This window comes from Geotrypetes seraphini, chromosome 12 (genome assembly GCF_902459505.1).
Source record: "Geotrypetes seraphini chromosome 12, aGeoSer1.1, whole genome shotgun sequence".
Taxonomy (NCBI): domain Eukaryota; kingdom Metazoa; phylum Chordata; class Amphibia; order Gymnophiona; family Dermophiidae; genus Geotrypetes; species Geotrypetes seraphini.
In genome coordinates this window covers 73,005,270-73,021,490 of record NC_047095.1, presented here as the reverse complement: position 1 = coordinate 73,021,490, position 16,221 = coordinate 73,005,270, and the positions used below count along the sequence as shown (strand labels likewise).

Sequence of the window (16,221 nt, the reverse complement as noted above, 5' to 3'; positions counted from 1 at the left end):
TAGCCTTAGATAGATGGAATTACAATAGTCCAGTCTGGAAAGAATGATTGATTGTACGACAGCAAAATGTTGTTGGCGGAAGCAGGATCTCACTTTCCTCAACATGTGAAGACTAAAAAAACATTTTTTTTACCAGAGAGTTGAGATGATCATTAAAGGAAAGTGTAGAGTCAATAATGATGCCCAAAACTTTGCTTGAGAATTAGATCTGCAGTGTGGAATCATCTTGGTTACTCTTCTTTGAACCTTTTCTAATTCTGCTATACCTTAAATAAAAGATAAAACTAAAGTTAAAGGACAGAAACATCTATTTATTTAGCACCTTAGACCAGTGGTTCCCAACCCTGTCCTGGAGGACCACCAAGCCAGTCGGGTTTTCAGGATAACCCTAATGAATATGCATGAGAGAGGTCTACATAGAATGGAAGTGCCAGGCATGCAAATCTGCTCCATGCAAATTCATTAGGGCTATCCTGAAAACCCGAGTGTCCTGGTGGTCCTCCAGGACCGGGTTGGGAACCACTGCCTTAGACAATAACAGACACCCCCCACCAGCACCACATGAATAGACTCCACTTACATCACTGCAGACATTCCCCTCACTCAGAAAATGCAGGACAGCATCACACCAATCCTTATAGACAGTCAGTCCTACACAACCCTAGCCAAATCCATGCACCAAGGCTGGGGTAAGGGGATTAGGTGCCTCAGGCAGGCCTTCATCTCCCAACCCCTCAAACATCAAACTTTTAAATATTAAATTTTGCTGTGTGTGGCAGTGAGGGGGTATAACACACACACACACACACAAATGAACACAACTTCCAAAAGTCATTTGCTTAGTTAAAAACTTCCAAAAGTCATTTGCTTAGTTAAAAAGTGTCCCCACTTACTGCAGGTAAAGTACACATCGATGGCTCTTTGATCTCCTATGGTTGCCGGAAATTACATTACATTACATTGGTATCTTCTATCCCAATACCTTTCAGTTCTAGGCGGTTTACAAAAGAATTGGCCTGGCCATTCCCACAGAGATTATAAAGTTAATAGCTGGAAAAAGCAATACTTTGCTTATGGTGCAGCTGCTGATTGCTATCCCACAGCATCAGTGTACAAAGCTGCTATTTAGAGAAACATTCAAATTAAATCATCATTATCCCTCTTGAGACCTGTTTATCCTCCAGCAGAGGCAGATTTTGCTATCCGCTTTTTTCCCTGGCGACTGTAAACTCACAGACAGGGAATTAACTTGTGTACAAGACTGTAAATTCCCTTGAACTTTTATTTAAAAAAAAGTGATGAACTGTAATTTTGCATTTGAATTTTAGATTTCTTTCTTTGTTTTTACAGGACATTGATCTATCGTACTTGCCCACTGATGCTATTGATGACTATAATAGACAGCCAACTGGACCTAAAATTTCCGAGTTAATCCTGCAGCAACAATCAGGGGCTACAATGAACAAACAGATTACAAGATGGCTCAAAAAGGTACAAAATATTAGGCAGAGGAGTGGGTTTTCAGGAAACTTTCCAGCTCGCACAAAGAGGCAGGTTTTGGATCTGGTGGTGGAAGGAGGAAATATTCAGAGGAACAGAGGGAACCTGGGAACTCTGTGATGATTTTTAAAGTACATTTTTCTTGTATCGATTTGATTAATTGATTGGAATTTATCATGGTATTGACCCATCTTAGTAGATAATCTTTTGGTGCTACTCCAACGCCATGATACTTTATGCCCATTCCACAGGTACTTTTCTCAAGTGTCTGAAGTGAAAATTCTTCATAAGGCTGTGTTTAGTTTGCATGTTTTTATTCTGGTGATCTCGTAGTACAGAATACTCTTCCATTAGTGCTTATACAGAATGAAAACTTTTTCAATTTAGAGAAAAGATAAAAGTTACCTATTTCAGCAATCTGAGTAGTTTTATATTTGTGTTGATTTTTTTTTAGTATTGTTTGTTTTATGTATGATTTCTTGTAGATTTTTCTAATTCATTATTTTATGTAAGCTGCTTACAAGCAGTATATAAATATTTTTAAGTAAAAAGGAAAATGGAATTTCTCATCTACACTTATTTTTAAAATATGAAAGTGTGTCTTTATATCTTCAGTTACATTGGCTACCAATAGAAGCACAAGTTTTGTTTAGTTTCAGGTTTATTGTATCATATTCAAGATCATTCGTTATAATTTATTGTACTTTCCCCCAGCTCATAAGACATTTTTAATGTAATAAAAGCAAAAGATACTTACCTGTAGCAGGTGTTCTCCTAAGACAACAAGCATATATTCTCACATGTGGGTGACATCCACGGACCCCAGTATGGAAACTGCCCAAGTATACTGTCACTAATTTTCTTTTAGGCAATGCCCATATGACTTGTATGCCAGTGCTTTCCCACCCAACGTTTGCTCACAGGACCATCAGTTCAGTAACAAAGCTAAGAAGCCAACTAGGGAAGATGGGTAGGTTGTGAGAATATATGCCTGCTGTCCTTGGAGAACACCTGCTACAGGTACGTAGTATCTTTGTTTTCTCCAAGGACAAGCGAGCATATTATTCTTACATATGGGACTCCCAAGATCATGATGTCTATGGGCTCCCCATTGTCCACCCGACTGCTTATTCCCTCAAAGAAGTACAGAAGGTTCGTTAGGCACGACCTTCCCTTACAGAATCCATGCTGGCTTGTTCTCAGTAGGCCATTCCTCTCGATGTGCTCGCAAATGTCGTCCTTGATCATAGCTTCCACCATCTTCCCTATAATTGAAGTCAGGCTGACCCTGGGAACTACAGGCCGGTGAGCCTGACTTCAAACAGGGATTGGACGGATTTCTGAGGGATAAAGGGATCGTGGGATACTGAGGGAGGAGCTGGGATGTAACACAAGTATAGGAAGTTAACCAGGTAATGAGTATAAACCAACCAGGTCGTGCATGTGCAAGACCGGAGGGCTAGGACTTCGATAGGAAGGCAGGACTTAAATGGGAAACCAAGGTGGCAAGGGAGCCCCTTCTGATGATTCAGACAGGTCTTGACCTGTTTGGGCCGCCGCGGGAGTGGACTGCTGGGCAGGATGGACCTGTGGTCTGACCCGGCAGAGGCACTGCTTATGTTCTTATGTCTCTGGAAGGAGGATAAACATGTAATATACAGGAGCCTGAAGAAACCTCACAGGGTTGGAAGAAAAGTTGGCTTTAAGTAGAGGATAGAAGCTCCAGAACTGCATGTCCAAACCAAATCTCTCTTCTGGAGTTGTATTCTACACAATAGTGAGAGTAAAATGTATGAATTCAGGACTAAGTAGCCGCTTTGCAGATTTCTTCAATAGAATGGTAAGAGTGGTTAATGTAGCTGGTTTTCAGACATGGGGGAAGCCCCTGCTTGCCCTGGATCGGTGGTATGGAATGCTGCTACTATTTGGGCTTTTGCCAGGTACTTGTGACCTGGATTGGCCTCTGTGAAGACAGGCTACTGGGCTAGATGGACCATTGGTCTGATCCAGTAAGGCTATTCTTATGTCCTTGTGTTCAAAAGCAGCGGTCCCAGCACAGACGCCTGGGGAACTACTAGATAGACAGGGCACAGAAATGGACACAGAGAAAAAAAGGGATGCTGTAACAGCAATGGAGAGGGGTTCAACTGAAGGCAGCCCCTACATTGGGCATCTTGCCAGGTTTGATTAATAGCTACATCCCTGGGTTGGGTATTTCCCTCTAAGGGATATCTTTTCCCATTCTATCAAAGGCAGAGCCTGTCTTATAAATTATGAGATGAGAAGGTGTTTAGAAGGTTCCAGCACTGCTCAAGAGGCAGAACTTTAGCAGTCTCAACACAAGTTGAAGCCTCACTTCGGTGGTTGGAAAAATAATGAAAGTGTTGCTGAAAGAAAGGATAGTGTACTTACTTGAATCTAATGGGTTACAGGATTTGAGGCAACATGGCTTTACAAAAGGTAAATTGTGCCAAACGAACCTGATTTAATTTTTTGATTGGGTGACCGGAGAGCTGGATCGAGGACATATGCTAAATGTAATTTACTTAGATTTCAGCAAAGCCTTTGATATGGTTCCTCATAGGAGGCTGTTGAACAAACTTGAAGGGTTGAAATTAGGACCCAAAGTGGTGAACTGGGTTAGAAACTGGTTGTTGGACAGATACCAGAGGGCGGTGGTTAATGGAAGTCGCTCGGAGGAAAAAAAGGTGACTAGTGGAGTCCCTCAGGGTTCGGTGCTGGGGTTGATCCTGTTCAATATGTTTGTGAGTGACATTGCTGAAGGGTTAGAAGGAAAAGCGTGCCTTTTTGCAGATGATACCAAGATTTGTAACAGAGTAGACACCGAAGAGGGAGTGGAAAATATGAAAAAGGATCTGCAAAAGTTAGAGGAATGGTCTAATGCCTGGCAAATAAAATTCAATGCAAAGAAATGCAGAGTAATGCATTTGGGGATTAATAATCGGAAGGAACCGTATATGCTGGGAGGTGAGAAGCTGATATGCATGGACGGGGAAAGGGACCTTGGGGTGATAGTGTCCGAAGATCTAAAGGCGAAAATACAGTGCGACAAGGAGGTGGCTGCTGCCAGAAGGATGCTGGGCTGTATAAAGAGAGGTGTAGCCAGTAGAAGGAAGAAGGTGTCGATGCCCCTGTACAGGTCATTGGTGTGGCTCCACTTGGAGTATTGTGTTCAGTTTTGGAGACCGTATCTGGCGAAGGACGTAAGAAGACTTGAAGCGGTCCAGAGGAGGGTGACAAAAATGATAGACTTGCGCCAGAAGACATATGAGGAGAGACTGGAAGCCCTGAATATGTATACCCTAGAGGAAAGGAGGGACAGGGGAGATACGATTCAGACATTCAAATACTTGAAGGGTATTAACGTAGAATAAAATCTTTTCCAGAGAAAGGAAAATGGTAAAACCAGAGGACATAATTTGAGGTTGAGGGTTGGTAGATTCAAGAGCAATGTTAGGAAATTCTACTTTACGGAGAGGGTAGTGGATGCCTGGAATGCGCTCCCGAGAAAGGTGGTGGAGAGGAAAACTGTGACCGAGTTCAAAGAAGCGTGGGATGAACACAGAGGATCTAGAATGAGAAAATAATATTAAATATTGAACTAAGGCCAGTACTGGGTAGACTTGCACAGTCTGTATATGGCTGTTTGGGGGAGGATGGGCTGGAGAGGGCTTCAATGGCTGGGAGGCTGTAGATGGTCTGGAGTAGGTTTTTTGACAGTGATTTTGGCAGTTGGAACCCAAGCACAGTACCGGGTAGAGCTTTGGATTCTTGCCCAGAAATAGCTAAGAAGAAATTTTTTTAAAAAAATTTAAATTAAATCAGGTTGGGCAGACTGGATGGACCATTCAGGTCTTTATCTGCCATCATCTACTATGTTACTATGTAAAGGGGTAGGAAGTGCTCCCACATTAGCAACAAGTCTCTTCTGGATAAATTCAGATTCACAGTCTAAACACTGGGCTACAGGAATTCCTCTAGATGAAAACACTGCGTCTCCTAGATTTGAACGACAGGTGTGTTCCTTTTGCTTTTCAGATCTGATGACTTCAAGTCACCAAAATTTAAAGAAGCTCTAAAGGCTCGAGTTGCAATTCTAGGTCATGCCTTACTGCAATTACACATGTGACAGTATTGATTCATAAAATTTGTTATAGCACAAGGTCACAAAAGTATCAGTGTGGTTTACAATAATCCATCATCTGTACCACAGAACCACACACACATCAAAAAGGTGAAAATCCAAAATACATTAGGAGGGGGATAGCTCAAAATATATGAAACAAAGAAGAAATCAAAAGGACAAAAAGTGAAAAATTATACTAACTGCCTCTTTTACAAAGCCACGCAGCAACAGCCCCAAAGCCCTTTAAATCTCTATGGGCTTCGGGGCCGCTAGCGCGGCTGTGTTAAAAGAGGCCGTAAGAAATTCTCTTTAAATAGCTAGGTCTGTAGTGCAAATTTAAACTCAATAAGAGGGGTCAGACTGCAGAGTAAGTGAAAAACAGATGAATGTAAAGATCCAAACACCAGTTTCCTTAAGGAGGTTGGAGTCTGAAGAATGCAAAGCTCTTAGAAGTTGTTACAAGATTAAATAAATAGATGGATAGCCAAAGTAAAAATGATGTGAGCTAGTAGAAGAATTAAATTGAATTCTCCTGGTTGGTCAATCTGCAAAGGAGTTATGCGATTGGCGCATTTGGCTTTATAAAGAAGCTCTGAAAGAGCTGTTCTGTCCTATCCTAGAAGTATCAGATGACATCATTCACCTGTATGATTCTGTCGCCTATGGAGCAGGTAAGCAACTTTATTCCCCATACTCATCTCATTCAACTTTTTAGATGCACAGCATAATCATTCTGCTCTTCTAGGTTGAAGTAATATGTATGTTATTCCAGGCTTTGTTACCATCTTGCTGTACTGAAGTGATCCTTTGTGTTTAGTACATGCTCTCTTGAGTTTCAGAACGCCCCCCCCCAACCCCTATACACACATACTTTGTGAGTCCATTCCAAATATCCAGTATCCAACTTCCTTTTTGCCTTGGAAACTAACACACCAATAACAGAAAAAAAGACCTGCTTCAGCTTTTCTCGTATATACAAGAAATTTATCATACCTTTGCACACATCTGAAGCAGAGAACACTACTAGCTTAATCTCTGTCAAGGGGTGTAAATGAACCAGATAGGTTTCAAAATCTGTTTTGTATCTTTTTTTGTGTGTGACTATGACAAATGTGTGCCAAATAAAAGTACCAATTTACTGTAAGCCTTTATGAAAATCTCATACTTGCCAAAATGCTTTAATAAGTGCCTCTCCCCATGCTTTTTTTAAAATGAAATTATAACTTCTTAAATGTGCATTTCTTTTCAGTTTCTCAGTGAAGCCCTACATCAATCAACAAAATCTGTATCACATTTAATGAACATGGAGACAAAATGATTGCAAGCATGGATTCCAAACAGCAAGACATGCACATAGCTTCACCTGCAAAGTTGTAGCGCCCATTTGACTCAAATGCAGTACCGATCTGTCCAAATAGATGCTCACTTAGACTCTTACCTCAGCCAGGGCATATTGTCAAAGTGTGAAAGACATCTTCAAATCAACTATTTGGCACCTCAAGCCACATTTTATGCCCTCCAATTCTTCCTCATTCTTTGACACATCTCGGTGTTAATCCAAACTGACAACCAAGGTGCCATGTTTGATATCAAAGGAGAAGACATAGGGTTCCTTAATCTTTGCTGGAGAGCAGGAGATTTGGGACTTGTCAACATCAATCATATCCAAACAGAGGCTGCTTATTTCCTGGCAAATTGAAAGCAGATAGCTGACAGGCTCAGAACTACCCAAGTGGACCCTGAACCAGAGAACTCTGCACATGTTCAGGACTGGAGGACCTCTTTGCCAGCAAAGATAACACAATGTTGTTCTCTTGCTGGATACTCCCATTCTCTAAGCAGTTAATAACAGATACCCTAGGAATCCCCTGGACTTGGCCTGTATCCCATTTGCCAACAGGAAAAGAAAAATTCAAAGAAATAATTAAAGTGCATGGACTTCAAACTAGAGACATATTAAGATCACATATATAAACTATAGACTAAGGGGGTTAATGACATAAGTGGTATACTCTTCTTCCGACGAACGCTAATATACAATCAGCAGGAAACAACTCGTGAGCTCTCTGCATCCCGTCATGTCCTATGTTACCATGGCTACAGGCAGTTTCCATGGCTGTCCTATGTAATGTACCAAGAATGCATAATATAACTGTAATGTACCATGAATGTCTAATATAAATTGACTGTGTCTACTGTAATCTACTGTGAAAGGGCTCACGGAAGGATGGGATAGAAATCTAAATAAATAAATAATAAATGTTTCATGAATGTTATTCTTTTCTTGTATATGAGTTATCTATACTTGATATGTATAATTGAAATTACAAAATAATAATAATTTTTGGACTTGGAGGATGAGATGAACAGTGTCGGCATCTATGAGACAAACTTGGGTTTTTCTGTTACATAGAGCATTATGGACCCCTGTTCGGTTACAAAAATTGGATAGCTCTAAGTCTAATAAATGTTGACACTGTCATCTCGAAGCAGGGACTTTAGATCATTTATTATTCTATTGTCCATTTATTATGAATTTCTGGAAATCAATTTGGGACCAAATTAATTGTTTATTAGATAACCTAGCGGCATTATCATATGATACTGTGCTGTTTGGTATGGCAATGAGAGCAAAAAGTCAGATTTCTACAAATAATAACAAATTATTACTTATAATGACTGGGGTTACCATTCAACAAATTACATATAATTGGAAAAATTGTAGTAGATTAAATTATAATTTCTGGTGGAATTCCTTATGTCATGTTTATAAAATGGAGATTTATTGCAATATAGCGCGATTTTTTCAGGAAATTTCAGGATGTGTGGGAGCCATTTACAAAGTATTGTACCGATTAGATGACATTTTTTTATTTTTTTTCCCCTTAAATTTACAAGTTTGATTGTGAGGGGGGAGGGGAGGATAAATTTATTGTTACATATTGTATAAGGTATTGATTATATGATAAGGAAGGGTGGGAGATGAGCATATTATTTGTACCATTGATGATTATTAAGTGTTATATTTATTGTTAATTTGTTTGGATATATTGTTACACTTATTGTAAATTTGAAAATGAATAAAGAATAAAAAAATAAAAAAAGCACTATGAGGTAAAAGGCATTCATTCTTTAGAGGGCAACTCCACCAAATCGAAAGTTCTAATTATAGTTTCCACCTTACTGATGAAGCCATATGCAAAAATCAGTGATTCAAATTCGAATGAAAAGTCTGTGTATTGTTTGAGGGCGTCACCAAGTTGGTGATACACAAAACAACTCTAGAACTTAAGGGTGCCTGCTCAATCCTGGTTTCTTAAGCACATTTAGCAGTTTGTAGAACTCAATAATAAGATAAAAAGTGGACTTCCTGGGGCACCAGGCCGCCCAGTGGTATAAATTGTTAACTGGATTTATTAAAAAGAAACCAAAAATCAGTCTGAGAGACATTTGGAGTATTGAGATTAAGCATCAAATTTCTGCGTCTCAATGGACACGAATTTGGACTTGGAGGATGAGATGTACAGTGTCTGCATTTATGAGACAAAAAGCAGTTACTTACTATAACAGGTGTTATCCAGGGACAGCAGGCAGCTATTCTCACATATTCACACATCGATGGAGCCTGGATGCGGACACCTCACAAGCAGACTTGCTTGAAGAAACTCGAAGTTTTGAGTCGCCCGCACCGTGCATGCACGAGTGCCTTCCCACCCAGCACAGGGCGCGTCTCCTCAGTTCAGATAGCTAGCAGAGAAGCCAACCAGGGAAGGTGGGTGGGTTGTGAGAATAGCTGTCCCTGGATAACACCTGTTACGGTAAGTAACTGTGCTTTATCCCAGGACAAGCAGGCAGGTATTCTCACATATGGGTGACTTCCAAGCTAACCAGAATGGGATGGTGGAAGTGTTGGCAATTTAGGAGAATAAATTTTGTAATACTGTTTGGCCAAACTGTCCATCCCATCTGGAGAAAGTATCCAGACAATAGTGAGAAGTGAAGGTATGAACCGAGGACCAAGTACCAGCCTTACAAATTTCCTCAATAGGTGTAGATCTGAGGAGTTACTGAAGCTGCCATTGCTCTGACTTTATGGGCTGTGACTTTACGGGCTGTGACTTTACTGTGAAGGGGTAATCCAGCCTGGGCATAGCAGAATGAGATACAAGCCGATATCCAATTGGAGATGGTACACTTAGAAATAGGATGTCCCAACTTATTTGGATCGAAGGAAACAAAAAGTTGAGGAGCAGTTCTGTGTGGTTTGGTGCATTCCAAGTAGAAGGCCAAAGCACGCTTACAGTCCAGAGTATGAAGAGCTGATTCTCCAGGATGAGAATGAGGCTATGGAAAAAAATACTGGAAGGATGATGGATTGGTTGAGATTAAATTCTGAGACCCCTTTAGGTAAGAATTTTGGATGAGTACGGAGAACCACCTTGTCATGATGGAACACCGTGAATGGTGGGTCAGTAACTAAAGCTTGCAGCTCACTGACTCGTCGAGCAGAAGTGAGGGCAATGAGAAATACCACTTTCCAAGTGAGATACTTCAGATGATCCTTATCAATTGGTTCAAATGGAGGCTTCATGAGTTGAGTAAGGACAATATTTAGGTCCCAAACCACAAGAGGCGGTTTGAGAGGAGGTTTGACATTGAAAAGTCCTTTCATGAATCTGGAAACCACCGGATGAGCAGAGAGGGATTTCCCTTCAATAGGCTGATGGAAAGCCGCAATTGCACTGAGATGAACTTATATAGATGTAGACTTGAGGCCAGAATTGGATAAGTGCAAAAGGTAGTCCAAAACGGAAGATAAGGAGGAATGCTGAGGCTCCTTATGATGAGAAAAACACCATGTAGAAAATCTAGTCCATTTTTGTGAGCTTTCTAGAAGCTTCTAAAACGTCTCTTACAGATTGAGAAAACTGAAGGGGGTTATGTTGAGAGGTACCAAGCTGTCAGGTGTAGAGACTGCAGGTTGGGATGAAGCAGAGACCCTTGAATCTGTGTAAGCAGAGAAGGAAAAACTGGTAGAAGGAATGGCTTCCTGCTGCTGAGTTGAAGGAGAAGGGAGTACCAAGGTTGTCTCGGCCACCGAGGAGCAATCAGAATCATGGTGGCATGATCGTTCAACTTGACCAGAGTCTTGAGAATGAGAGGGAATGGAGGGAATGCATAGAGGAAGAGATTCGTCCATTCCAAAAGAAAAGCATCTGCCTCGAGGCGATGAGGAGAGTATATCCTGGAGCAGAAATGAGGCACTTTGTAGTTGTGGGGAGCTGCAAAGAGGTCTATCTGAAGCATTCCCCACTGTGAAAAAATGTGATGAAGAGGCGAAGAATGGAGTGTCCATTCGTGAGGTTGCAGTAGATGACTCAAGTTGTCCACTAAGCAATTCTTTGCCCCTTGAATGTAGACAACTTTGAGGAAGGTGTTGTGGCGGATTGCCCAGTCCCAAACCTCCAAAGGGAGGCAGACCCTGTCCCTCCCTGTTTGTTGACATAATACATGGCAACTTGGTTGTCTGTCTGAACGAGGACTACTTTGTCGTGAAGCATAAGAACATAAGAACATAAGAACATAAGAACTGCCATCTCCGGATCAGACCCATGGTCCATCAAGTCCGGCGATCCGCACACGCGGAGGCCCAGTCAGGTATACACCTGATGTAGTTTTAGTCACCCATATCCCTCTATGCCTCTCATAAGGAGATGTGCATCTAATTTGCCTTTGAATCCCAGCACAGTGGATTCCTTGATAACCTCCTTTGGGAGAGCATTCCAGGCGTCTACCACTCGCTGCGTAAAACAGAACTTCCTGACATTTGTCCTGGACTTGTCCCCCCTTAGCTTCAAACCATGTCCTCTTGTCCGTGTCGTGTTGGACAATGTAAATAATTTATTTTCCTGCTCTATTTTATCGATGCCTTTCAGCATTTTGAACGTCTCGATCATGTCCCCTCGCAGCCTTCTCTTCTCAAGGGAGAACAGTCCTAGTTTCTTGAGTCGTTCCTCATATTCCAAGTTCTCCATACCTCTTATTAACTTCGTTGCTCGTCTCTGCACCCTCTCTAACAGTTTTATATCCTTCTTTAGGTTGGGAGACCAATGTTGGACACAGTATTCCAAGTGTGGTCTGACCATTGCTCTATAAAGCGGTATTATGACTTTCTCCGATCTACTCGTGATTCCTTTCTTTATCATGCCTAACATTCTGTTTGCTTTCTTTGCCGCTGCCGCGCATTGTGCCGACGGCTTCAGGGTCCTATCTATCAGTACACCCAGGTCCTTTTCTTGTTCGCTCTTACCCAGAGTTGCGCCTGACATTCTATACTCGTATTCCTTATTCTTACTACCTAAATGCATTACTTTGCATTTCTCCACGTTGAACTTCATCTGCCATTGATCTGCCCATTTCTCTAACTGATACAAGTCGCTCTGGAGTTCCTCGCTATCCTCCTGCGATCTGATTGCCCGGCATAGCTTTGTGTCGTCTGCAAACTTAATGATCTCACTGGATATTCCGTCTTCCAGGTCATTGATATAAATATTAAATAGGATCGGCCCAAGCACGGAGCCCTGGGGCACACCACTAGTCACTTTCTCCCAGTCTGAGAACTTTCCATTTATGCCCACTCTCTGCTTTCTGTTTTCCAACCATTTGCCTATCCACCTTTGTATATCTCCCTCTATTCCATGGCTTTGTAGTTTCCTGAGAAGCCTTTCATGTGGAACTTTGTCGAATGCTTTCTGGAAGTCCAAATATATTATGTCCACCGGCATTCCACTATCAATTTGCTTGTTCACGGTCTCGAAAAATTGAAGTAAATTCGTCAAACATGATTTCCCTTTCCTGAACCCATGTTGACTGGGTTTCATCAAGTCGTGTGTATCTAGGTGCCGGACTATGCTATCCTTGATCAGTGCTTCAACCATCTTTCCAGGGACAGACGTAAGACTCACAGGTCTGTAGTTGCCCGGTTCCCCTCTCGATCCTTTTTTGAAAATTGGCGTGACATTCACTATCTTCCAGTCTTCTGGTATCTGTCCAGTTCTGATTGTCAGATTGGCAAGTTTCTGCAATAGCTCTCCGATTTCAACCTTCAATTCCTTTAAAACTCTCGGGTGAATTCCATCCGGTCCAGGGGATTTGTCACTTTTAAGTTTGTCGATCTGGTAGTATATCTGGTCCAACTCCACTTCAACTGTGGTGAGGCTGTCTTCTATTACTCCACTAAACACTTTCACTGCTTCTGGTATTTTAGCGGTATCCTCCTCCGTAAAGACGGACGCAAAGAAGGAATTTAGTTTGTCAGCAATTTGTTTATCTTCCTTGATGTACCCTTTTCTTCCCTGGTCGTCCAGGGGTCCCACCGCCTCTTTTGCGGGTTTTTTCCCTTTCACGTATCTAAAGAAGGGTTTGAAGTTTTTGGCTTCTTGCGCTATTTTTTCCTCATAGTCCTTTTTGGCATCCCTCACCGCCTTGTGACATTTCTTTTGATCATCTTTATGTATTTTCCATGCTTCGGTTGTTTTCATGTGTTTCCATTTTTTGAAAGAGTCCTTCTTTTCTTTTATGGCTACCCTCACCTGTCTGGTAAGCCATGCCGGTTCTCCCTTACCTTTTGTTCTCCCCTCTTTGGAGATCCTTGGAATGTGGAGATTTTGTGCTTCTGAGATAGTATTTTTCAGTAGGGACCATGCCTGGTCTACCGTTTCAAGTTTGTCCACCTTTTTCTTGAGTCGTTGTTTCACCATGGCTCTCATGCGATCGTATTTGCCCTTTTTAAAATTAAAGGTTTTGGTTAAGGTTTTGGCACGTTTTCTATTCCCGATGTCAAGCTTAAAGTTGATCACATTGTGATCGCTCGTCCCCAGCGGTACCGTAACTTCTACTTCTTTTGTCGGTCCCGTGAGGCCATTTAGTACCAAGTCCAGGGTGGCGTTGTCTCTTGTCGGCTCCTTTACCAATTGTTCCAGGAAGCAATCCCCTAGCACCTCCAAGAACTTGGCCTCCTTGCCGCAGTTGGAGGTTCCTAGTTTCCAGTCTATCCTCGGGAAATTGAAGTCTCCCAATATTATTATATTGCCCGTTTTGCTTTCTTGTTTGATTTCCTCTATCATTTCTGAGTCAGTTTCCTCCGCCTGTCCTGGGGGACGATAATAAAGGCCAATTTTCGTGTCTGCGCTGTTTTGGCCAGGAATCTTGACCCAGAGGGACTCTAGCTTCTCTTTTGTTTCCGTTGTAGCCACTTCAACAGATTTTATTCTTTCCTGAACATATAGGGCAATACCTCCACCCTTCTGCCCTACTCGATCTCTTCTATATAGTTTGTATCCCTGCAGTACGGTGTCCCATTTGTTTTCTTCATTCCACCATGTTTCTGTTATGCCAATGATATCCATGTTCTCATGTCTTGCTATCGTCTCTAGTTCTCCCATTTTGTTTCCTAGACTTCTAGCATTTGTATACATGCATTTAAGTTCCCTTCGTGTTACCTTTTTGGACTTTCTACTCTTGGTTGTCCTTACAGTTTCCTTTACGGTATCCTTTACTGCTCCTGTGTTATCTCCCATGTTTGTTGTGTGGTCATCCCCTCCTGTGTCTGGGTTGTCCTTTCCTGCTTGTTCTCCTTTGTTGGCTGTGAGGTTGACCTCTCTTGTGTATGAGTAGTAGTCCTTTGTTCCTACGTCAGGGCATCCTGTTGTCCGTACCATCGACCGGTCGTCGACTGTCGGCTTTCCCCTGTCCTTCAGTTTAAAGCCTTCTCTATTGCTTTCTTCATGTTGCCTGCCAAAACTCTTGCTCCTTCCTTGTTGAGGTGTAGTCCATCCCTTCTGTAGTACTTGCTTTTTCCCCAGAACGCCGTCCAGTTTTGCACGAAGTCGAAGCCCTCGTCTTCGCACCATCGTCTCATCCAGGCGTTGATCACTTGCAATTTCCCTTGTCTCTTTCCATCTGCTCTTGGTACAGGGAGGATTTCAGAGAAGGCCACCTTCACCTCCCTGATCTTCAGTTGTCTTCCGAGTGAGCGGAGCTGGCCCTTCATCTCTTCCCTGTCATACTTCCGCCCGCTCACATCATTTGTTCCCACGTGGATAAGCACAGCGGTGTCCACTCCCCCTGCGCCATCTATGATCCTGGAGATCCTGTTGGTCACATCCTTTACTCTTGCTCCAGGCAGACAGGTGACGACTCTGTCCTCTCTTCCTCCTGCGGTGTGGCTGTCCACGTGTCGTATGATGGAGTCGCCTACGATGATCCCCATCTTCTTTATTCGGGAGTTCCTTGGGGGGCGTAGGTCCACGTCCTTGGAGTAGGGCCAGTCATCTTCCTCCAATGCTACTCTTGAAATTGTTTCCTGTTCTTTGAGCAGATGTTGAAAAGACTGGAGAGCTTTGAGGATCGCTCTGAGTTCCAACTGATTGATATGACACTGACGATCCGTACTGGTCCAGATGCCTTGAGTACGGAGACCATCGAGATGAGCGCCCCAAGCGTAGGTCGAAGAGTCTGTTGTGAGGACCTTCTGATGAGGGGGTGTTTGATAGGAAGAGAGCATCCACCAGCAGAGACTGCTTCAAAGAAGGAGTGACTGTGATATGTCGAGAAAGAGGATCGCAAACCTGCATCCATTGGGATGCCAGGGTCCACTGAGGAATTCTGAGGTGAACTCTGGCAAAAGGAGTCACGTGTACTGTGGAGGCCATGTGACCTAGAAGTACCATCATGTGTATCGCTGAGATGGAAGATCAGGAAGACACAGTATGACAGAGTTGAAGTAGAGCTTTCAGACGTTGCTGTGGAAGGAATGCTCTGAGTTGGACAGTGTCCAGAACAGCTCCAATGAATTGTAGAGTCTGTAAGGGTTGAAGCTGAGATTTGGGAAAATTGTTCTCGAATCCCAAACTTTGTAGGAACCAGGTAGTCTGTTGGGTTGCTACAATAACCCCTTGAGACGTGGAATCCTTGATGAGCCAGTTGTCGAGGTAGGGAAATACCTGAAGACCATGATTCCTTAGAGCTGCTGCTACCACTACCAGGCACTTGGTGAACACTCTGGGAGACGAGGCCAGGCCAAATGGTAGTACTCTGTATTGATAATGCAGATTCCCCACCCAAAATCTGAGGTACTGATGGGAGGCCGGATGAATGGGGATATGAGTGTAGGCCTCCTTGAGATCCAGAGAGCATAACCAGTCGTTCTCGAGAAGGAGATAAAGGGATGCCAGGGACAACATTGAAAACTTTTGACTAGAAATTTGTTGAGAACCCTGAAAACCAACATGGGTCGCAGATCGCCCGTCTTCTTCAAAACAAGGAAGTAACAGGAGTAAAAACCCCTGTTTTGCTGCTCCAAAGGAACTGGTTCGATGGCATGGAGACGAAGCAGAGCTTGAGCTTCCTGAAGAAGAAGGGCGGTCTGGGATGGATTGGAAGGATACTCTCTTGGAGGAAGCTCTGGTGGAATCTGAGTGAAATAAAGAGAGTACACTTCTCTGAGAATGGTAAGCACCTAGAGGTCGGAGGTGATTAATGTCCATCGGTTGTAAAAATGATGGAGACGACCT

At 42.7% G+C, this 16,221-nt stretch overlaps 1 protein-coding gene across 2 annotated transcripts in view; it reads left to right on the top strand.

Moving 5' to 3' along the window:
• CCDC17 (coiled-coil domain containing 17) overlaps positions 1–8,087 on the top strand; it is a 432,057-nt gene extending 423,970 nt beyond the window's left edge. For both annotated transcript variants that reach the window (XM_033915898.1, XM_033915896.1), the window contains 2 exons: positions 1,351–1,491; positions 6,897–8,087. In XM_033915898.1, the coding sequence (XP_033771789.1) occupies positions 1,351–1,491; positions 6,897–6,965 (210 nt within the window). In that variant the 3' untranslated portion in view covers positions 6,966–8,087. The remainder of the gene's footprint in view (positions 1–1,350; positions 1,492–6,896) is intronic.
• Positions 8,088–16,221: the final 8,134 nt, after the last annotated feature.